This window comes from Syngnathus acus, chromosome 22, assembly GCF_901709675.1.
Source record: "Syngnathus acus chromosome 22, fSynAcu1.2, whole genome shotgun sequence".
Taxonomy (NCBI): domain Eukaryota; kingdom Metazoa; phylum Chordata; class Actinopteri; order Syngnathiformes; family Syngnathidae; genus Syngnathus; species Syngnathus acus.
In genome coordinates this window covers 2,201,499-2,225,506 of record NC_051106.1, presented here as the reverse complement: position 1 = coordinate 2,225,506, position 24,008 = coordinate 2,201,499, and the positions used below count along the sequence as shown (strand labels likewise).

Genomic DNA, 24,008 nt, shown 5'->3' with positions numbered 1-24,008 from the left:
CATTACTGTTTTGTGGATTCTGGTATTGTGAGCTTGTGTGATGCTACCAAGAGTCATTCTGTAAATTAACCCATATTACCCATATTGCAGATGAAATGCTAGTTAAACAACTCAAATCATTCAATGATTTATTGTACAAAAAAGACAATTATTGTAACGCACCTCGCGAGGAAAACAACAGTAACATGTTCCGTTAAGAACTGTGATGAAAGATATATAGTGGAAGCATTACAGGAGGCAGACAACATAGACCATACAGTGGGAATGTGACCGTGCGCAATCAAGGCTACTCCTCGTACTGACGCTCTGTGGCAATAAAGAAGTCCTCCAAAACACTCTTCAGGTACTCAAAAGTTGGTCTAGTTTCTGGGTTCTCCCTCCAACAGAGACACATAATATTATAAAGTACTTCTGAACACTTTTCTGGCTTCGGCATCCTGTAGCCCTGCTCCAGGTTCTGCATCACCTCAGGGTTGGACATACCTAAACAGTAATAGAACAGTCAACCACCAGTGTGATTATTGTAAGGGAAGTTGTGGGAATATTGCAAAGAAAAAGCAAACAAATGGTTACCAGGGTATGGCACGCGTCCGTATGTGACTACTTCTGTTAGGAGGATCCCAAAGGACCACACATCAGACTTGATGGTAAATTTTCCATAATTTATTGCTTCTGGGGCGGTCCACTTGATGGGAAACTTTGCTCCTGTTATTATAAAGGGAAGTAAACATTTGAGCTGCTGTCCTGGTTGAAAGATTACATTACTGCATATTGGTATATAGTTGAATGAGAGGAAAATGACAGCAAAATAATAGGTATAGCATGGAAAATAATTTAGCAGTAAAAAGTGCAAACAATAGTAGAATAATAAAGAAATTATCTCAATATATCTGGTGATTGTCTGCATTGGTAGAGGCTAAAAGGGAAGAAAGCAATTGGTCTTCTTACCCTCCCTAGCTGTGTATTCACTGTCCTCAATGAGTCTGGCAAGTCCAAAGTCTGCTACTTTACAGATGAGCTCATAGGACACCAGAATGTTAGCAGCTCGTAGATCCCTATGGATGTAATTCTTCTGCTCAATGTAAGCCATCCCGTCTGCTACCTGCAGGGAGCAGCACACCATCAGCCAGGCTATTCTGTGCTTATAATTTTTCTGGCCGTACTAAAATAAAGTGTAATTACACATCCACTCCAGTAGTTGGCAGTGGCACTCTCTTTGTCAGAGTATAAACATTGTTAATAAAGGCATTCAGATATTTGCTGTTTGAATATTTGAAAAACACATCAAGTGCATGTCATTCACAAACATGGCGTGCTCACTCGATAATATCACAAATTGGACAATCTGATTACAATTTGTAGTAAAAACGTACAAATCTTGACAAGCACTCAGTGATTGTATCAGCAATAGAATAAATATCCAATATAAAGTGCTTGTATTTGTGCTCAAGTGTTTGTCCTGTGTGTAATTTGGACACATTGATTTTTTTTGAGCTGCTTATTCTGTTAAGGGTGGTGGGGAAGTAAAGGCTATCTCAGTTGACATTGTGTGAAAAGCAGACTACGCCCTGAACTGGTTGGCAGTCAGATGAAGCTATATTTTCACAGGTCAAGAAGGTAACACTTTCCTCATCCATCTTTGACAGCATCTCTCATCTTTTACTATGTCCTCCACCCAGATACACAAAAGGGCCTGCTTAATGCCATCTCTACTTTATCCTGCCCTAGTTCATGGTCCAAAATATCCATTTAGCCAGTGTTTCCAAACTAGGGGTATGTGAGCACATTGCAGGGTGTTCGTGGAAACATTTCCTAATTGATTATCAATATCAATAAACTGTGGCACAGCTTAAATGTGTCATTAAAGCTCAGACAACGGATGAAAAGAAAGTACAACTGCTACAATGGAAAAAGAAAGTAAAACCTGCCACCATGGATCTGCATATTATTCTTAATGTTTATTCCTGATTTTTTTCTTTATTTTTATTCCTATTGTTATTTATGAGTGATATTGTTTTTTTATTTTTAATATGAGTTTAAAAAAAATAAAACAATGCTTAAATGTTCAAATTAGGGAAATTAAATAAATTATTTGCATTTCATAATCATTTGTGTTACACCATGAATCATTGACACATAATGCTATAGGCTAATTCGTGTGCCCATATTTGAGCCACAGTCCCAACAATGGTGGGATTGTAAGCATTTTTGTTTGCTTGCTCTGAATCGCACATTTCCGAGCTCCAAAGAATGTCTCCCATAGGTGTCACTGGCCTTGAGGTCTTGTCAGAAACATGTTGTTTAAGAACGTCTGTTTATTCTTTTAGAGTTCTCTATGCTCTCCTTTGCACTCATTGTATTATCATATGAATCAGTCATTTCATTTAATGTCCGTTCTGACTTTTTGTCTGTGAGGGTCATGCTAAACTAAAGAAAGGATAAACCAAATAATATATGTGGCATGAAATGAGACCACATCTCAGAGAGACAGACATAAACAAAACGGAAGGCTGTCTTACCTGGGATGACATGTCTATCAAAGTTTTAATGGGCAGTTTACTCCCCTTGGTTGTTTTTAGGTATTCCAGCAAGCTCCCTGTCAACAATATAGATTTTATAAAGTCACTCCGAGTGTCCTTAAACATCAGTTTCGGTTTCCAGCAGAATATGGCGACACCCTGAGATTACGAGAGATTGATTAATTTGTATTATTTCATGAATTCAACATTAATCAGAATACCGTGTTTTATACAATGTATTGTAGCCTCCAAAATGTTCTCTCTCAAGAAACTCCATGCTTAAAAAATACAGAGACTTGGACCAAAATAGCAGTTCAGATCAGGGAAAACAACAGTGGAAGGAAGCACAAAGAGCATTAGTCAATTTGATGCTAAGTCGACAGTCAACTGCACTTCCCGAGATCTTTTGGGGGGGGTGGATTAGAAAAGAACAATACCTTTGCATGTCAGCCAGCCACGTCAACTAAAAAGGAAGCAGTTAATAAAAAAAGGAAAAGAATGTCCGTGGCAGGAAAGAAGAGGCTTTAGTGCCCTGTGTTCTGATTGCGTTTGATGTTAAACAACCACATGAATCCGCTTTGTCAAGGTCACACAGAAGCCTCAAAGAACACGCCTGTTATTTTCCATCTTTGTTGTTGTCCTTAGTAAAGAAAAGGAACTCCGAGCCATTCTTTCTCTTGACAACAGAGGCAGCAATTGTTTCCTGTCGACACGTGGACTTCAGACAAAGAGAGAGTCTCATGTAGAGTCACTGCTAGTGGTTTTACAGGCAAGTCATTGAAGACTTTTACAAAGGGATGCCATTCAAGCCTGTACTGATGTTTAGGGAAAGACATCAACTCATTTTGGTATTATTTAATCGTGTGGCAAAAACTTGGAAGATTTGAAATTATGCAATTGCCTGTTTCTATTTATAACTTTCATTTGTTTATTGATCTTTCGCTTGCGGAAAGGCTATTTGTTTACAACCGCGATTGGGTTCTGCTAGTATGGGAGTGTACATGACTGTGTTTGCAGATGCATTGATTCTGGAGAGGGGCCAGATGTCGTTGAGGGTCTCTAAAGAGTTAAACACCCTCTTCAGCTTGAAGATCTTCCCACAAATCAGCCCTTGAGCAGTGAAAGTTCATGTTTCCTATGAACGCTTAGGGAAATGAGCGCATGATAAACTGCAAATAGCCCATCAGAGTTCTTCAGCATAGCAGAGGACTATTGTCTGTTAGGGAGAATCTCACTAGCTCCTTTATTACCTCCATAAAGAATGAAAACACAAATATTGTGTTTGATAGCAGGTTTGGATGATGACTCATTTCATTTTGGTGAAGATCCAAAAAGATGTATAGTAAATATTCATTTTCTATTTTAATTGCAACGGTTGTTTTGAGGCCAAACGAAGTTGTTATTTTCCCTTGCGAGAGGTTTGCCCTCTACTGAGTTCTATTCTTATTTAGATTGTTTCAGACTGCTGACTGTACTTCCTTTCGTAGAGGAATTGCCCCAGCCATCTCACTTTTTAGAAACAAGGTAAGCAGTTATGGTTCGGCGATGAAGACGTCTTAGAAATTCCCAGCTTTACTGGAAGATGTGAAAATATACGTATGACTCAAGAGAGTGCAATTCTAGCTTTCGTTCCACTAGAGACCGAAACTGAATCGACATGTTTGATCATGAACGTGAATGACACAACACTTTCTTCATTTGTCCATGGGTAAGAACTTTTAGATAATGTTAGTCATTCACTGTGAAATGCTCATGGGCTACATTCAGTTTTGTTTTTGATGCTTCATTCAAAAGTCACTCTCATACGTACCATTGTCCATGTACTCTGTGATAATATAGATGGGCTCCTGGCTAACCACGGCAAAGAGGCGCACAAGGCGAGGATGCTGCAGGTTCTTCATTACATTGGCTTCTTCCAGGAAGGCTTCTGTCGACATTGTGCCAATTTTCAGACTCTTAATGGCAACCTTCTGGTCGTTGTTGTAGTAACCTGAAAAAAGATATCTCAGTTACCGTATTTTCCGGACAATAAGGCGCACCGGACTATAAGGCGCACCTTCAATGAATGGCCCATTTTAAAACTTTGTCCTTATATAAGGCGCACCGGACTATAAGGCGCACCATTAATGCATCATGTCAGATTTTTAATCCAAATCCATTTTATCTTTTTTATTTCAACTTCAGACGCAACAAATTACTTTATAATCACAAAATAATGATCCATAGTCTTTTTGATTCATGATTCATAGTCTTCAGCAGGCCACTTGTGATTGATTTCATGACACAATGCTTCGGGCCAGTTTAAATTTAGGAATTTGGTCCATATATAAGGCGCACTAGGCTATAAGGCGCACTGTCGGCTTTTGAGAAAATTCTAGGTTTTTAGGTGCGCCTTATAGTCCGGAAAATACGATATTTCCCAAGATGAAAATAAAACTTAATTAAATTTAAAACAATCAGTTTGAGCGTCATCATAGTTCCGTAAAATAAAAAGTGGCAGAAATATGGACAAGTTGAAGCAAAGGTCATGCTTTCTTACTCACTGTTGCGATAATTAATCAGAGCTGGTATGAGGGCATTTAAAAATGGAGGAAACAGCCCTCCAATTAATGAAACCATGGCTGTGACTCATATTGTCTAAATACTGTAATAGCAATTTAAGCAAAGCTATTTGGCCTCTGAATGAACTTGCACAGTGGACGGTCAAGCTCCTATTGTTAAAATAGAATTCCTTCGATGCAGCAGTTCCGTGGAAAGCTAGATTAATGGACTCCGAGTTATGCTTCATGACAAGGTTAATTCCTCGCATTATTCGGCAGGTCGAAGAGCACAAAGTAGCGCACATTAAAGACTGTACTGGGCAATACACACTGAGAAATTCTGAGTGCTGGCAACTATGTGGTCTTTCCTATCAAGTGATAAATCTCATACGAACAAAAAACACAGAAAAAACTTCTCTCACCCATCCAGACGTCTCCAAACTGTCCCGAACCGAGTTTATTCACCGGTTTCAGGGACTCCCGGGGGATCTCCCATTTATCTTGCCACCATGGTTTCTGAGGAGCTCTTGACTGGCATGGCTTCACCAACTTGGTACACAAACCATCCGAATCACCTGAACCACAGAAAGGGGGTCAGTTGAAGACATCACTGCAATGAGTTTGACTTTTTGGGGTGTACTGAATACACGTACGCATATAATGCTGGACAAGCTCCTTCAGTGAATTAAAAGATATCTTAGCGGTGATGTAGAAGCCACCGTTGTCCAAATTGCGGATCCTGTAGTTCTTCACTCCTTCACCCGTATTTTGATCGACGTCCCGGATTGACAAGGAGTATGACCCTGAAACAAATAAGATGTAAACATCTTATTTTCTGTTTGAACCACACGTGCAACATTCCTTTCAGAATGCATACTGGGAAATTGATATGCTATAAAGGCCATTCATTGCTGTGTACCCCCCCCCCCCCGTAAATTTGTAAAGAGTTCAACCAAAATAATGTCTGCCACTACAAATAGCATCAGCGGTGTTGAGAATGGAAATAATTTGGTCTGTGGTTGATCTGGAATCTCTGAACCCCAACCCAAGTGCATCTCTGCAGCAAAATGTTTCCACTGATCAAGAACCTGATCTTGCAAGATGATAAAATCTACAAAACTCTCACCACCAGACAACACTCATCTCACATCTTCCCCCATGGCCATTAAATCACGACCGATTTATTGAGTTATTTTTGTTTGGGACCAACACTGCATTAGGCTATCCGGATCCTCAAGCCCCACAAGGTAAAGTCAAAGGAATTGTATTCACGAGATGCTAAGGGTATTTAGTTCACACGATTTCAAAAATTCCTACAATTAATGCAATACTCTTGTAGTCTATCCACATTGCTGACAGTGTTGTTTTGAAACATGGCTAGCGGTGCTAAAAACAGGAGTAGTGGCAAAATAAAACCTGTATGGTGTATGGCCCAGCAACATTTCTTGATTTGAAAGTTTAGCCCAACTGAATTGATAATTTAATACCCCTGATATAGACTAGACTAGCCCATTATCATTCTGGGGGTTTGGATGATTTGATGCAACAGTGACTCGAACGACGAAAGAAAAATGTAAGCCCTTGACCCAGATCTTCACTAAACCTGAATCAGTTTTTACCCTTAGCCCAAGCACAACCTCTCACCAACATTTTGTGGACACTGGCTTTGTGTACATCCTTCTAATTATATCTGTTTCAAACAGACGTGGTGTGAAATGATTTATTTAAACAACAAGGTGAAGCTTATGTGAATCCGTCACCTGGGATTGTCTCACTCTCACGAATTAAGAAGGAGCCCTTCGAGTTCCCGGGTGCAAGCAGGAGCCTCATGGAATCGTTTCTGGAAATGTTCTTAAAGAACCACCTGCAACATACAACAAGCTTCACACACAGCTTTGGGGTAAAACACCCGTGTGACGTACGGTTCGGTCTCCTCGTTGCTCATTGCAATGAAGTTGTGTGGGATGAAGCCCCTCTGTCCTGTGGTAAGAGACTCTGCCAAATACCACTCTGGATCATTCCTAATAGTAAAAAAACGACAATATATTGAGTAAAACTATACAAACAATGAATACAAATGATATATTTGTAAAAATGTGTTTGTTTTGTATGAATCCCATCATTTATCATTACTTTCCAATACGGTACCAACGTGTGTGTATTTATTTATATTCATTTACTTTTGGAGTTATTATAGTCAAAGAAGTCATAATAGGGCAACCGTTAAAACTACTTACAACACAGTTGTGGTAATAAAATATTGGGGAAAAAAACAAGCTGTTACATGTTCAGAACTCACTTGTTAAGTATCTTGAGTTTCTCTCCCTTTTCAAAGCCCAAGTCACCATCATGGGTGGGTTCGTGGCTGTAGCAAGCCACTGCAATGTTCTCTGCGAAACATTTCCCGTAATTGTGACATCAGCTTTTACAAATGGATGCTCCTGAATGTCTGAAGAGAAGCTTTGAGTTTACATAGCCAACAATGACAATTCAAAAGTGTGCATATAGGAAATACATTTTAATCTTAACATTAAAAAAAAACAATTAATGTAATGCTTTCATCTTGATAAATGATGTGAAAGAAAAAATGCTATCGTGTTTGTTGTTACCAGGTAGAGGAGACAAAGGTGGCGAACCCGGTGATAGATAGGGAGTTAGTTCTTCTGTATACTGGTAACAGAGGACAAGAAATACATGATATGCAATAATCATGAACATGAATGGAATACTAAACGGCCGTTAGCAACGCATTATTGACAGCACTGAGCACAATTCAGGCAAATCAGGTTCGTAATGTAAGTGCAATTGTCTCGATCCATTTTTTTTTTTCCATTCAACTATTAAATCACTGATACATATTTTTGTATGCATGCACATCCTGCTGTACTGCGAAATTAATCACGGAAGTGAACTTACTGGTATGCATGATTGTGGCTGGACTGGACAGTTACAGTGTTCACAAATTTCATCCAAGTTCTCAATCCATTCAGCATCTGAGTAGTCGGAGCTGCAGTTACATCCCATCTTTTCTGCAAATGAATTAGATTATTTAAATTAATAGATCATTTTTTGGGGGCTGGTGAAATAACAAGTGTACTTAAATGAATACATCAATCAGATTTGTTCGGAAAACTGGAAGTGCAACAATGATGTTAAGAAGTCCATAACTGCCTTACAGCATGTTTGAAAACTGAAGCTTTGTAATGACTTAGTTTGTTAAATAATCCTACTGTTCTAATTACAAGCTCTAGAAACTTCTACTGAGACTTCTTTTGACAAAAACCAGCATGTATATAGTGCATGTGGTGCTACATTGTGTTGTTTCAAGATCACTTGGTCCCCATTGGACCAGAATCAGGTCAGTGAGCTGACTGCAACATTTGTCCCTATCCAAAGTCTCAGCCATGGGAAATATTCATGGACGAGGACCCCAAGGAATAAATCACAAGACCTTTTCCGCCCCCTCTACTATCTCTCAGTAGAGAGCATTTTTCTATTCTCGGTGGCAAATTCAACATTTTCTATTTAGGGGTCCTCGTCTTATGATCTCTTGCTGAAGGTCTTCCCAAATAAGCCCAGCTTATTCTCATTATTATAATAATATAATGTATGATGTGCAGTTGTATGTTAAATTTGACTGATGTCACTGACCAAAGAAGAATTGGTCTCTTTTCATAAAACTGAAAGAAATACTTCTATGAATACTACAACAAAATTCTGAGAACTGTCTGTCTGCCGTGAAAGCAAAATTGGAATTTAAGCAAAAGGTATGAATATTCTAGGATTCAAACTTTAGTACGATTCATAAAATGTATAATGAAACCAGAAGAACATGTTGTAGACTAAACTAAAAACATCATCCTGTCGAAGATTATCAGTGAGAGTATAACTTTTGCTTGTTGATCCGCCTTTACCGCTCTTAGTTGTCTACGTGTATATCTACAAGTATGATACTCACCTTTGTATAGGAAATGTGTCTTCACGCACATCAAAGTTCAGGTTCCGCCATCGGTAATTGAAAATATTTAGCAATTACTTTTCACCACTAGTGCGTGGCTGTGACAATTTTATCATCTGTCTGTCTGGTTTGATATCTCTGACAGTGCTTATGTGTGTCTGTACAAACACATACATACAAACATACACACACACACACACACACTGTGAAGAATCGGAGCAGAGTGGCAAGAGGGCTTCCTGTCGTTGAGCGGATATTGGTTGCTCTGCAGTCGTTCAACAGATGTTGGGTGTGAATGCGTTTTGGCTCCATGGTAGCACTTTTCCCAAGGAACTGGAAAGTACTGCCAATGTGTCAGTTTTTTTTTTTTTCATCCAGATCCTAAATTTGCCCCTATAACTGTATCCTGTTTTTTTTTATTCTTTTTACTTTCAATTTCATTTGTTTTTCAGTTCTATGAATTTCATAGTCAACAAGCATATTTGGTGATATCCATACAAACAGAATATATTAAAATAATTCATGTCCTTGGTCACTTTGCTTTAGTAAAGGTCATCATGAATCATAAAAAAATACATACAGTGTGGTAACAAATAAGGAGAGACGTATTCATGTTTGTTTATTTCTTTATTTTTACTGTATAACTTCCCTTGATAAAATGTTAATTACTAACTGAAAAGAAAGAAAAGTTTTTCTCATGTTGTACTGTTCCACCGAGTCTGCTGCTGTGCGCCACACCTCCATTTTGTGGTGAGAAGCTGCAGCAGCACAGCATACACTGGCAGGAAGTGTTCACGTGCATGTGCATGCGCGGATGCTTTAAGGACTACTTTGCACGCTAGTTGCTTTTTCTTTCTTTTTTTAGCATTTTGACACAGCTAGAACTTAGTTTTACAATTTATCTATATATAGAAAACAAACACGCACACACACATTTAATATTTATTTAAAAAAATCTTTTTAATGTCGTTTGAACTGGATGGGATGACTGTGCAAGTGTACCTAATGAAGTGTCCATTGAGTATATGAGACGAAAGAGAAACCTGCGGAATCTGGCACAGAATGTGAAAGAATATCCTACTACAAGGGTATTGCTGTTTTCTCTACAACAACAGCCATCTCTCACTTTTCATTGTGATGTGAACTTTCTCATATTCAAAAAGCGACACTGTCATCATGTTTTCCGACTTCCACCGCCCACGTTTACGAAGCAGGTGCATTCGTGTGATACTTTCTCTGAAATCCTTTCAGGCAGCCTTACCACATTGCAGGTTTAAATGTGCCTCCTGATTAAATGAAGTATACTGATAGGTTTATCTATGACATGTGCTTTATTTCCACTCAAGTGTCAACCTCTGCTTTGAGAATAACAATGGAGAGATCTGGGGAATAGGTCAAGGGAAACTATCTGCAGGGCATATCAGAGTGGCAAGAGAAATATAAGTCTGCAGCACTTTAGTGTAAAAGCACTCACTGACAAATAAGGTGTCAAGGTACAACATTGTTCAGCAATGCATTTTCCATTTATTCATTCTCAAAGTGGAGGTGAGGTCATCTGTTCCTTGTGCTAGTCCTGTTGTGTTATTTTTCACCCTGAAGCTCTGACAAGGTATATTTAGTTACTTGTGTGATTGTAGACTATTTGCCAGCCACTCACATTCACACTTATGGACCATTAGCGGTCAACCTGCAAGGTTAGGGTGAGAAAAGGAAACGTGCAAACTCTAAAGTGCTGAAATTTGAACCTCCCGATTTTGATGTTTGACTAATGTTAATTTCTTGTTTGACTAATTGTGTCCAACAATATGTATGGGGCTCCTCTTCCTCCTTGGGGAGCCTTCATATAAGGGTGACATCTTAAAGGAAGAATGGATGTGAGATGGGACAAAAAGTGAAAAATTGGTAAAAATATAGAGCAGATCTTCCCTTTTCAACAGCTTCCACATACAGCAATACACACATTCACACCAATGTAGAGGCCTCAATTAACCTGTTGTGCAAGTTTTGGGAATGGGCGAAAAGAGAAAAACTCCACACAGAAAGGTCTGAGCACATTCTGACTGTGATGCAGACATGCTAACCACATGACTCACTTGATTTTTTTTTTCTTGCTTGCTTTTATTATGATGTGACTCAATCATTTTGAACATCAAACTATCTCATTTGCCTTGCTGTTGTGGAAACGAGCTTGTTCACTTGCTGGTTGAGAAGAAGCACCACTTGCGGCTTAGCTCAACTGTGGCAGGGATTTTACTTTCTGGACCTGGCCATATTCAAATGTTTCTCTTATCAATTCTGTGCCAATGTTTCTAATTATCTACTGGGTTTTTTTAACATTCAGGTATTGTCATAGCCCACATTGTATTCATTGTAAATATTCAAAAGAGGTAGGTGGCAGAGGTAGCAGAGGTTTCTTTTAATATTAAGTTGCAATGACAATTATACATTTTGTAGATACAGTAAATTACATTACAATATTATCTATATTGTATTATATAGTCAGGCAAGTCATTTGAATGTTGTAAGGTAATAGGGCAAGTTTGCTCATTTTTGAACATTATAATGTAAAACAGTATCTCTGTGATGAGATCATCGAGATATTTAGGGTTATGAAGAAACAATGTCAAAGTGCCAGTGTTGGACCACATGACTAAAATGCCCATGTGTTCATAAAAGTATTAAAAGCGTGCCCCTCGTTCATAAATCATGTTAGTTTTGTACTTGAAAAAAATACACATTCATAAATGTGTTTTTTTTAAAAACACACATTTATTAAGTGAAACAAATTTATATTATTCTACAATTGTGAACGATTTTAGTTAAAAATTAATTTTGATTTTTTTTCCCCCAGAAACCTATGATAAAATTTAAGAAAACCAAAAATAAGAGCCTTTTCATTGTGAAATCGAATTAGGTTTGCCATTGCTAATCAAAATGATTGTACAGAAAAGTGCCAAACAAAACTAATCATTATCATTTTTGAAAAGGGATCATTTTATTTCATTAGATTGTGTCGATGTACCTAATAAAATGTCATCCACATGACACACTGCTAAGCACAAAGTAAATAGCTTCCTTTTATTGACACTTCGGAGCTCCCAAAAAGTAAATAGGACTCATTGTTTGGTGAAAGTCAATTCGAACTTAATACTCATCAGGAGGAAGGGATGAAGCTTTAACACAGTGAGAAACGTCTGGAGTTGATGTTCATCTTGGTGAGGCCCAGATGTTTCAGTGGGGTGGACAAAGCAAAAGTGGCCTTCATGGGGATGTCACACAACAGATCGGACTCCTCACCGCACTCCTCCAGCTCATATGTCGCATTGTCCAGCATTTCTTTGTGGCGCTCGCACACCTGCTCCACTTTCAGCTTGTTGATCTCCCCACGAAGGCGGATCAGCTGACGGGCCAGATGGTTGTCCTGGTCTTGCATCTCCCTCTTAAGGATGGCGAGGTGATGTGAGAAAGAATAATCGATTTAGGCAGACAGACAACGGTCTTTTGTGAATAACATGAATTAAGTCCAGCATTAAGCCTTTAAATAGATTTTAAAAAATATGGGGTAAGGTAATGGATGGTTTTCTCGTGACATCTTCCACCACCATGTTGAAGGTCAACTCATTGTTTTGTTGTAGTGATTATTGAGTGTTTGAATAGAGACTCTTTTCGATCTGAACCCTCAACGTGGCAGACATATACAGATCATGTGATCTGCAGTAACAAGGACAGGAAATGGGTTTGATGACATTCTTGTTTACTTTTGCACAATTTATTTTACATACTCACCAACCAGGTACAAATGCAAATTACTGAGTCAAAAACAAGAGACAATAATGCTTACATTGACGAACAATGTTTGAGACTTATAGCATTTTTCAAGTAATTCTTATATTGTGATAGTAATTTGCATTGGTGGAGGTAAACATCTTGAGAGCTGCTTCAAATTATGAATCTCTTCTAGGACAAATTATGGCTCAGGGATTACAATAGAAATAAATGAATAATAATAATAATGATAATAATGATAATAATAATGATAATGATAAAATAATAAAGAATATGATATATTATATAATAGTAATATGTATATTGACTAATATTTATGAATTAAGGGTTAGGTGAATTACAAATTACAATATATGGTAAAATTTATACTGCACAAGCGTTTATTGATCAAATTTAAAGACAAAATATGAAAATATCTAAAAAAAACGGATGGCTATGTGATGATTAAAGAAATAAAAACAATCTAAAAGGACTGATGTATTTTCTTTATTAAAAGAACTATTTTATTTTTACTCTTTCCATTTTCTTTATTAAAATAACTTATTTTTAAGCTTTCCAACAACCTACCTGACCCACCTGTCCATTTTGAAAAGCCAATGCGGCCCATGTACTCTTGTAATGAATCTAAAAATGGGCAGGTGTACCTAATGTTGTGGTCAATGGATTTACAAAAGTAAAAAAAAAAAATCTTCTGTGTCGCTTACCAACTCTTTTCTGAGAAAGTCCAAAGCGTCATCAATAGTGTCAAAGCCACAGATGTTTTGTACGACCACGTCTGAACTGCTGTGCGTTGAATTGGCTTGGTCGGGGTCCTGATTCTTGTCTCTCCACGGTCCGCTCTGCAGCCTCTCCTGCCACTCCAGATAGGACGGTCTGCGAGTCTCTAACTTGAGTTTTTCGGTAAGCGCCTTCAAGCTTTCCAGACTTTCCGTGTCTGCCTCGTCTGCAGAGTGTTTGGAATCCATGCGAACAGCTTTAGGGGGATATGACTGGAATCGTTTCTGGACACTTGGCTCTAGACGCGCAACAGGTCTGCACTTCCTTTTAAGAGCAAGAGCGGAGAGGCAGTGACCGCCCATGGCGCCTGCCCGATAGCAAAGGCAAACATAATTAGTTAAAATGCAACGGTAAACCGCTGATAGATTTGATTGGCCGTCTCAAACGAAACGCTGCGGAGGAAACAAGTGCCACTTGGAAGTCCCTCGTCATTGTTAATGTGACGTAACTCAAACTCTTCGCAACCAGTTTCCATAATGAGCAGGAAAATATGAATATATTTTGTTTACATACGTAGACAAATTTGCTAGTATCCCTCTGAGAAAGAAAGAAAGAAAGAAAGAAAGAAAGAAAGAAAGAAAGAAAGAAAGAAAGAAAGAAAGAAAGAAAGAAAGAAAGAAAGAAAGAAAAATCTAAATGGCCAGGTTGAGTCTTTAGCATGTCTCAACAGGTATTTTGGCATCTCGTTGATTCACTCGCAAGAAAAGTACACAACTTAACAACTTGAAGTTTTAGCTCCTATCACACGTATTGTGTTTATGTCGTGACTTCTCTGAATAGTTTGATATTTTTTTTAGCCATTCATATTTTTATATTTTTAGTAGCACGGATTTGGCCTGTTGTTGTTTTTTGTACGTGTAATGAAAAAGCCACAATCGACAATATTGTCCCAGTAGAATTATGACTTGTGCATTTCAGAATTTTCCATTCAGTGATGATACCATATTTGTTGACAGTGCCATTTTCATTAGCTTGTTTTTAGGGACAATTCTGTCGGATCACAAAAATAAATAAAATCTGATTTTGATTTGGAAAAAGTTGATACAATTTTAAGAATTGTTTTGTTAAGTTATTTTAAAGGTCATTGTTCGTTTTTCTTTTATTAGCAAGGGGATATAAGTACGTTCAAGTGTACGTTCCTTTACTCTTTCAATTAAATGTCGCACTTTGTCGACATCTAGCGGATTGTTCTACGTATTGCAAGTGTATTTTGAGAGTCAAACCTGCGCGCGCATGTGTGTGCACGCGCGTTTAAATATTTCCTTAAACGTCTCCTTTTAGTGACAGTTTAAAAATAAGAACCGAGGCATTGTTGAACACTGTGCATAACAACTAGCCACATTTCCATTTAGCTTTTTTAAGAAGTTTTTTTTATGTGCTTTTTATCTGCAAATTATCTACACAGCTGTAAGATTAAGTAAGAAAGAAACTGAGAGACAAAGTGGAAATGCACTCATAATTTTTGCTTCCTCAATCGTGCAACAGCTTGCAACAATGTTAGGAATATGCATGCATGTTCGGGCCTATGCTCAAAGAGGAGATGGGAGAACCACTTCTATTTATGTTCTTATCGTGACAAGGGGAGGAGAAGAAGGAGGAGGAACAAGAGGAGGAGCTGTAGTAGTGCACTGTAGTTTTCTTTCATTTTAGTGCAGGCAGGGAAGTGATTTTAAGTCGAGCTACTTTATATGCCCTCAAAGTTTGCTGGTGTTTGATTTGAGTTGAATGGAGTTTTCTGAGCACATTAAGACCGCCAATGTAGAAGATGTTGTGCTCCAGCAGCCTCTGCACCCTCCCAGCAAGGGCACCTTGTGCATCACCGGCCACCACTTGCTCTTCTCGGACAGGGAGGAGAAAAGCTGTCGGCAAGTTCTGTTGCTCCTCAGAAACATTGATGCTGTTGAGAAAAGGTGAGCAAAGAAGCATCATATTCTAATAACCTTTTTCCTTCTTAACATTGAGATGATCAAACAGCATGATATTTCTAGCTCTGATTGAATCGTTCTCTAATTTACACATAGGTTGTCCAATATCTAACACCTTAATTCCTCAAATGCAGTGTGGAAAACCTTTTGAACTACTTCGGCCTCTTTCCTAATGCCGGCAGCAGCAACAGGTTGGAGGCTCACTTGTGTTGCAATGTGTCAGCAGTTTGTTGCACCTATACAGACCACAGGAAATATGCTACATTACTAAAGCTCTTCCTCGCTGTCGCGTGTGTGGCTTGCTATTACTAACAGCTTCTACTTGTCTGCTGCAGCTATAAAACTTTTTTTTACAGCAAGCGGAAGCCCCATGTAACAAAGTTGTGCAAGTCTAATTTTCTGCACAGCTAGAGTCAAAACATGACACATCTAAAGGGGGAAGTAGTCACAGAGGCTATTTTGCTCTGCGTTTGTATGTAGAACTACAGAATCCTCCGGGACCATCATCATCAAGTGTAAAGATCTGCGTGTGCTCCAGCTTGACATCCCAGGCATGGCGCAATGTCTTAACATTGCGCAATCTATTGAGGTGCATGAAATCATTGGTATTAGGTAACCAAAAGCTGGAAGTTTCTTTTACACATTCACAGCATTAATTGTTGTTTTCTCCAGACGCTGTCCAGTTTGAATTGTGTGGCAGAGATGTATCCTTTCTTTTACCGACCCTCCAATGCCAGCCTCCAGGACCATTGGGGCCTCTCTACCCCTGAAAGGCATTACACTGAAATGGAGGAACTTGTAAGATTGTAAATACAGCACATTATGTCTCCTGGCACCATTTTCCTAACAATGAGCCAACAATCACATGACAGGAAAATGCCAGGGAAACAGAAGGTAGTGGGGGTCAGGAATTAGGACATCCCCTATTCCAAAGTTTACAACTTTATCTTGCAGCAGCAATATAACATTTGTGACAGTGATTAGCCTCGGCACCAAAGTTTAAGTTAGCTATGCGGAGAATTTCCTCTTTCCTGCTAAAGAATACCATTTCTCATGAGGCGCTTGTCTAAAGAACAATAAAGAGACTTGCATCTCACTCAAAAGTCAGTTGGGATAAGTTCCAATTTACCTGTGACTGACACTAATGAAGATAAGGAGTTTAGAAAATAGAGGGATAAACAATAGAGAAACACCTTGATATGTGAGGGGCTTCCCTCAGAACTCTTTTGTGAATGCTGAGAAATGTTCTGGATGGATGGATGGATGGATGGATGGATGGATGGATGGATGGATGGATGGATGGATGGATGGATGGATGGATGGACGGATGGACGGACAGACGGACTGATGGATGGATGGATGGATGGATGGATGGATGGATGGATGGATGGATGGATGGATGGATGGATGGATGGATGGATGGATGGATGGATGGATGGATGGATGGACGGACAGACGGACTGATGGATGGATGGACGGACGGACGGACGGATGGTTTAGTTGGACGGACGGATGGATGGACGGATGGTTTTCAGTCATTTATTTGCTTTGTCATGCTTTGACGGCACCTTCTTTGTTTGCAGCATGAAAGGTGGAGACTGAGCACTGTGAACCAAGACTACTCAGTATGCCCCTCTTATCCTCCAGCTGTCATTGTCCCCAAGGCGATCAATGATGATGCACTGAAAAAGGTTGCCAAATTCAGACAGGGCGGACGCTTCCCTGTCCTCTGCTACTACCACAGGAAGAATGGGATGGTGAGGCCATGGTCCCGCCAACTTTTATTCACAGTAGCCTTATTGTTTTGAAAAGCAAACAAAGCCTATTTTCAGGTAATTTTGCGCAGCGGTCAGCCGCTGACGGGGGCCAACCGGAAGCGTTGCATGGAAGATGAGCTCCTCTTGCAGACTGTGATCGGGGACTCAGACAAAGGTTATATTATCGACACACGATCAGCACAGCAAGCACAGCAGGCAAGGATGATGGGTGGCGGGTTTGAGTCCAAAGCATTCTACAGCAACTGGAAGAGACTACACAGACACATGGAAAGGTGTGTGGACATAACACTATGTGCTCCCAAATTGACACAGTTCAAAAAAGGGAGTATTGCGCCATTGTGAGTGTGAACACAGTCAAGTTGATTCGATTCCAATCAAAGCGGCAAAGAACAGTTTTTTACATAGCGGAAGCAGAATTTGATTTGATGCACTACAAACATACTATCATGTAAAGTTGGCTAGGGAGATCACTTTGAGATCACCATCAGCACATGGGTCGACATAGTACAACACTAATTCTACTGTATCAGTTCTCAAAAGCGTTGATACTCAGAGTCAAAAGTTTGAAAATTCCGATGCAGCAGTAGATAATAATTATTTTTATACAGGGGTAAAACCCTCCAGGAGAGTCTAATCAAGCTGGTGGACGCCTATGGTGACAAGTCCCCAAATATGGATCGCTGGCTCAGTAAGCTAGAAAATTCCAAATGGATGTCTCATGTCCAAACTGCTTTGTCAACTGCTGGCCTGCTGGCAGAATGTGTGGAGAGGTAAGAACAGTTTGTGGTAAATAATGACTTGTATTGTTATTATCATTTGTACATGCATGGTTTCTCTTTGTTTTATCCAGAGATGGTCACTCAGTTCTCGTTCACGGCTCTGAAGGGACAGATGCCACGTTACTTATTAGCACTTTGGCACAACTCATTATGGACCCAAGTTGTCGTTCACTGGAAGGCTTTCTGAGACTTTTAGAGAGGGAGTTTGTACAGGTGTGTGAAATCAAAATTCACTTTTTAAATGGTCGTAAAGACCTAATGTGTAGTTGCGAATTCAATTTTTTCTCTTTGTAATGTTTTTTTATGTCTATCCTACAGGCTGGACACCCATTCCAGCAGCGATGTTCCCACTCAGCCTTCTCTCACGCTCGTCTCCAGCAGGAATGTCCAATGTTCTTGTTGCTGCTGGACTGTGTGTGGCAGTTATGCTGCCAGTTCCCCCTTGCGCTCGGCTTCTCGGAGGCACTGCTCCTCAGGCTGGCTACCGAAGCCTATGCCTCGGACTATGGCACCTTTCTCTGTAACAGCGAGATGGAACGGTCAGTCAGGCTTCAATATTTTTCACTAATATGCAGAACCTGACATTGGCCTTCCTTCCTTCCTAGCTGTGCTCTCCAAGTGAAGGACAAGACTCATTGTTTGTTTCGGGCCCTGCTGAAGCCACGGGAAAGCGAGCAGTACACCAACCCACTATATGAGCCCAATGAACTGGCTATTTGGCCCTCAGTCCACCCACAATCTTTACAGCTATGGAGGGGTGAGCTTTGTTAACATGTGGATTCAAGATCTATTCATTTCTGTGATGAAATTGGAGAGGTAGCATTCAGATCATCTGTTGATAGTAAAATGCAAAATATTTTTCCATTTAACTTTGACAAGAAAGATGTTGTGCCCAGGCACTGGCGGAGCGGGGATTTTTTCGTTGGGGTGCCAAGGATGTCTCACAAACCCCTGAAATTCTTTAAAAAAAAACTCATAAAGATTCAATGTGTTCTCTACGAGAGATGTTGAAATCTGGGGAAAAATACTGTAAAGATTGGGAAATATTTTAGTGCCTCTACAGCTCCCCTTCTCGCCAGTGAATCCAGCTAAAAATATCGATAAAAATTTAATTCTACAGTCCATTCTAATTGTCTGTGTCAAGTTTTCAGGGTGTGTCTTTTTACAGGCTATTTTCTGAGGTGGACCCAACAGACTCGTCACCTGGAACTGGTCCAGGAGGAAATAAGGAACATGGTTATTGAGTGGGAGAAGTTGCCACTCAGCTGATGATCATTCGTCAATGAAGAATTGATTAGGAAAAGCATGATTTAATTGTCTTCCAGTAGGAATTTTACATTGTTACTCTTTTCCACTGACTGTATTGTATTTTCTAATTGGTTTAAAATATATGAAGTGATTTTTGTATACAATGAAACCAAAGCTTAAGATTTAGTTCATGAGAGTTCATAAGTGCTGTTACTTCACAATCCAAATTTGAAGACAGTTTGCGCCAATATCACAATTTCTATCCACACTGAGATGGGGCTAAAAAGTTTTAGACTATTTTCTAGCTCTAAAATGTACAGGTATGTTTTTAAGCTGGTAAGGACAAGTGTCAGGGGTATGGAATTTGTACATTTTAGAGTTTCACCTCGGTAAGGTACATTGTATTGTACAACGTTTAAATGTGTAAAGCACAGGTGTCAAACTCAAGGCCTGGGGGCCAAATACAGCCCACCACATCATTTTATGTGGCCCGCGAAGACAAATTGTGCATCAAATTCGTGTCATTACTAGAATTGCAAATTGTCTTCACTTTTAATAATATCTTTTTTTTTATTAAATATTTGACCAGTTTTTACTCGTCTGATTTGAAAACGAGTTATTTGTCAGTTTGTTTTGTAGCTATTACTGTATATAATGAGGTGCTCATACATTTATTTGTGTTGACAGTCATAATGGCCCTCCGAAAGAAGCTATGAGTACAATGCGGCCCGCGAAAAAAATGAGATTGACACCCCTGGTGTATAGTGCAAATGGGTTTTGTAAAGGATAGTTTAAGAACGAATTGTGGACCTTGGATTCGATGTTATAATATCTAATATAATAAAACCACTATGCACTCAAAAAGCACAAAACGTGCCAGTTCTTAACCTTGTAAAATCAAAATGAGCAATTTTAAATGGCATGAGGCACACAAATATACTGTTGTACTACATGTTTACTATTCTTACCAATTGTATAGTTTCCTACCCTTGCAAACAACTCCCATGCTGTTGAATACACAGTACGTTATCAGTCAAAGGCTGAATCGTGGACATACCCACCAGTCTTGTTAAGCTCAGCTAAATGCTCTTCACAATGCAAATCCCTTTGCACAGCATGTCAGCATTATGCATAAGTGCACGAGACTGTAACATGTAGACAAGAACCACAAAGCCTCCATGATTTTCTACAACTGACATGGAAAATTGAGGGAACTCGTCCAATGGACTAATCTTTGCATCGCTTGCATTGAGAATCATCATCTTCATCTGGGATTTTTTTTTTTTTTAAGGCAAATGTTTTAGGTCGGTTTGTGTGATGATTCAAATGTATCAAAAGAGTATTCTTTTCAAATAAGACCTACACGTTCCAGACTCTGCAGCATGCTAGGGGTTGAATTTGACCAAATTTTGTCAAGACTACTACTGGACAATCTGGTGTGATGGCCAGGCTAGATCTGTTTTGTCGTGGTGGTCTAAGGATGCAGACTTTGTCCCATCGTAGCTTCAGCTGCATACATGGACACATGAGCAGGTGGAACAGCAAAGAAACTTCCAATCCACCAACTGATCAGGAAAACCCACGAGTGCTCATCACGGGTAAGGTTGTTAGAAACTGTGGGAATGAATGCTTGTGCATTTTCTTTTAACTCGTGATAATTGAATAAATATTGTTATAATGGTTCAAATAATTATGTACGCATGCATGTGCTGTGTTTACTGTGTTCCTGCTGTAGGATACTATTTACACTCACATAAAAGAGTCAGCAGTGTAGCTGTGTGTAGAATGAATAATAATAATAATAATGATAAACATGCTCTCATGTTTTGTCTCGGGATTCAATTTGGGAACCCACATTAAAAAAAAAAAAAAAGGATTTCTATAAATAGTAAGCTTGCCTTTGTATGCAGGTGGACTTGGACAGTTAGGTGTGGGGCTTGCCCAAATGCTCAGGTGAGACATTTCAGAAATTAATTCACCATGAAAAAAATATGTATGAAAAATTGATGAAACGGTGCTTTAATTGTTGATCAGGAAAGAATATGGAACAGAGAATGTAATTCTCTCAGACATAAAGAAGCCCCTGCCTCATGTTTTTAATAGTGGTAAGTTCTGCATTACTCAATTTATTTTGATCCTAATTAGTTAACATCCAATCATAATATGAAGCAAGAACTAAACTCCCCTCTTTCTCCATCAGGACCATTTGTATATGCTGATGTGTTGGACTACAAACATCTGAGAGAAGTCATTGTGAATAACCGCATCAACTGGCTTGTCCATTACAGTGCTCTGTTGAGTGCTGTTGGGGAAGCTAATGTGGCTTTAGCTCGCAAAATCAACATCACAGGTTTGTTTACACACACCATTACACATGATACATTTATTATGCTAATTATTATTATACAGGTACTACAATCTGTTTCTAATTAAGGTCTACATAATGTGCTGGACTTGGCTTTGGAGAACAGCCTGCGCATTTTTATGCCGAGCACCATTGGAGCATTTGGTCCTTCCTCTCCTCGTGATCCGGTGCCTGACCTCTGTGTCCAAAGACCACAAACCATCTATGGCGTGTCCAAAGTTCACGGTGAACTCATGGGAGAGGTAGATCAGTTTTGAACACCGTACATAATATTTGCTCAAAAAGTGGTTTCCATTCTGATTTTTCTACTATACCTTCATTCATAATAATCTATCAAAATCAACTCAGCACATTTACTATGACTGATTGTGATATGTCGCAATCAACCAAAGCTTATAGTAACGTTTTTGGAGAGCCTGGTGTTAAAGGTTTTTCTTGCAAAATTTGTGACCAGATTATAGTTATTATAATGTGTATAATATTTATGTCAATTAAGTATCATTATTTTTTGTTGGATAGCAAATAGCCAAAAAAATATTATTTTGTGGATTTGCACTTTTTTTGTTTTACGGACCTCCTGAGATATTCATGCATGGTTGCTAACCACTGAACATAATATTATCATAAAATTCATTTGGCCAAATAATCCAACAATGCCTTTCCCTGTAATACTTTTTGAAGTTGTCATAAATGCCTCCACCACTGCAGTATATTGAAAAGAGCATTTAGAAAAGACAAGACTCCTACAGAGTAACACCTCTATACATTTATTTTAGTATCTTCATCATAAATATGGCCTGGACTTCCGCTGCTTACGTTACCCGGGAGTGATATCATTCAACACACTTCCTGGGGGAGGCACAACAGGTAATACTTTACCACCATTGGAAAATGTCTAACATACACAGTATAATCCAGTCTTGATGGATATTTTAGACTCAGTATTTTCCATCTTTATTCACAGACTACGCAGTTCAAATCTTCCATGATGCCCTCAGAAAGGGTCACCATGAGTGCTACTTGCGCCCCGACACCCGTCTTCCTATGATGCACATCTCTGACTGCCACCGTGCCACTGTTGAGTTTATGCAGACCCCCGAGTGTCAGCTCTCCCTCCGTACCTATAACATTGCTGCCATAAGCTTCACTCCAGAGGAGGTGGCCCAGGAAATACGCAAGCATGTCCCTCAACTGAAGGTCACGTACAATCCAGATGCTGTCCGTCAGACAATTGGTATGACTATGATCTATTTTACAGTATAAGCACATCCTATATGAAAGACTGACAATATATTCTCATCATGGCTATGTCTTTGTAGCAGACAGCTGGCCGATGCGGGTTGATGACTCGAACGCCCGGAGGGATTGGGGCTGGGTGCCAGTGTTCGGACTAGAGGACCTGGTTCCGGACATGCTGCACTCCATTCAGAACAGTTCAGAACAGACGTTCCACAGTTAGCTAGAACACTTTTTTCTTCTTCCAGGAAATGACATATGTCCAGTTACTATGTACTCTTGTTCCGTTTTGTTTTACAAACTCTAATCCCAATGAAATAAAAACCAAATGCAATGATTTTTTTTCCCCTTTCAACCTGCATTCTATTAACTATACCACAAAGACAAGATTTAATAAGTTAAAACTGCAAAATGTATTGATATTTTGCAAATATTCACTCATTTCAAATTTATTATCTTCAACATGTTCCAAATACGGTGCAAACAGAAAGCTATCATAGCATTCAGCAGATTAATGCGGATTTTTTATTTTTTTTTAACCTGACTTCGGGCAGTAGGTAATGGTGACATCTGGTGGTGAATAACCAAAAGGATTACTTTCTTTTTTTTTTTTAAAATTAATTTTAAAAAGTTGAACCAAGAAAATCAATCAAAATGTGTGGTTCGATATGTTCGGACCAAGGGAGCCAAACAAATTCGGACTTTATTTTGCACGACATACACAGTATTGTTTAGCAGCATTAACCATCCAAATTACAACATCAATACAACAAAGAAAATGCAGACATTTTTAAGATTTTTTTTTCTCAGCAGCGACTAAAGTGTCATTATTCCGAATTAACGCTGCTGAGCTGTCGAGCTAATTTTTTTGTTAACAGTCCGCAATGTGCTCAAGTCAACCAATTTTTACGGATGGCACTACATTGAATCCGAGCTGAGCGAGTCACCGAAGGGGTTCGACTCGTTCGAGAGTATTTCCGAACCACCTGAATATTCTTCAGCCAGTCCCAAACTTTGCTAAAATTAACTTTCCTTGCAAGTAGCGATTCCAAACGAGCCGCCATTCCGAGCAGGTGCTTGAGCGGCGGATAAATTGA

At 39.2% G+C, this 24,008-nt stretch overlaps 4 protein-coding genes across 7 annotated transcripts; 2 read left to right on the top strand and 2 right to left on the bottom strand.

Moving 5' to 3' along the window:
• Window positions 1-111: 111 nt before the first annotated feature.
• On the bottom strand, window positions 112-9,227 carry lck (LCK proto-oncogene, Src family tyrosine kinase). The gene is made up of 13 exons (XM_037242018.1): window positions 9,018-9,227; window positions 7,976-8,088; window positions 7,669-7,729; window positions 7,359-7,449; window positions 6,982-7,080; window positions 6,820-6,923; window positions 5,713-5,862; window positions 5,482-5,634; window positions 4,330-4,509; window positions 2,520-2,596; window positions 949-1,102; window positions 574-705; window positions 112-483 (listed from the first exon to the last, which is right to left on the bottom strand). The coding sequence occupies exons 1-13, from the start codon at window positions 9,046-9,048 to the stop codon at window positions 287-289; spliced, it is 1,542 nt and encodes a 513-aa protein (XP_037097913.1). The 5' UTR covers window positions 9,049-9,227; the 3' UTR covers window positions 112-286.
• A 2,182-nt stretch (window positions 9,228-11,409) lies between these two features.
• Window positions 11,410-13,986, bottom strand: fam167b (family with sequence similarity 167 member B). Its single transcript, XM_037241749.1, has 2 exons — window positions 13,508-13,986; window positions 11,410-12,456 (listed from the first exon to the last, which is right to left on the bottom strand). Exons 1-2 carry the CDS (start codon window positions 13,880-13,882, stop codon window positions 12,193-12,195), a joined length of 639 nt encoding a protein of 212 aa, XP_037097644.1. The 5' UTR covers window positions 13,883-13,986; the 3' UTR covers window positions 11,410-12,192.
• Window positions 13,987-15,192: 1,206 nt separating this feature from the next.
• Window positions 15,193-19,506, top strand: zgc:154055 (uncharacterized protein LOC556036 homolog). 4 transcript variants are annotated; one of them, XM_037241744.1, is made up of 11 exons: window positions 15,193-15,490; window positions 15,640-15,696; window positions 15,986-16,094; window positions 16,178-16,303; window positions 17,089-17,262; window positions 17,338-17,555; window positions 17,892-18,053; window positions 18,134-18,275; window positions 18,381-18,601; window positions 18,668-18,819; window positions 19,231-19,506. In XM_037241744.1, the coding sequence occupies exons 1-11, from the start codon at window positions 15,306-15,308 to the stop codon at window positions 19,329-19,331; spliced, it is 1,647 nt and encodes a 548-aa protein (XP_037097639.1). In that variant the 5' UTR covers window positions 15,193-15,305; the 3' UTR covers window positions 19,332-19,506. The 4 variants fall into 4 exon arrangements, with proteins under 4 accessions (XP_037097639.1, XP_037097640.1, XP_037097641.1 ...); XM_037241746.1 differs by having other exon boundaries at window positions 15,358-15,490; window positions 15,986-16,110; XM_037241748.1 differs by having other exon boundaries at window positions 15,396-15,490; window positions 15,602-15,696; window positions 15,986-16,110.
• A 483-nt stretch (window positions 19,507-19,989) lies between these two features.
• On the top strand, window positions 19,990-23,239 carry tdh2 (L-threonine dehydrogenase 2). The gene is made up of 8 exons (XM_037242117.1): window positions 19,990-20,908; window positions 21,221-21,263; window positions 21,345-21,415; window positions 21,511-21,660; window positions 21,745-21,917; window positions 22,452-22,542; window positions 22,640-22,909; window positions 22,995-23,239. Exons 1-8 carry the CDS (start codon window positions 20,752-20,754, stop codon window positions 23,132-23,134), a joined length of 1,095 nt encoding a protein of 364 aa, XP_037098012.1. The 5' UTR covers window positions 19,990-20,751; the 3' UTR covers window positions 23,135-23,239.
• Window positions 23,240-24,008: the final 769 nt, after the last annotated feature.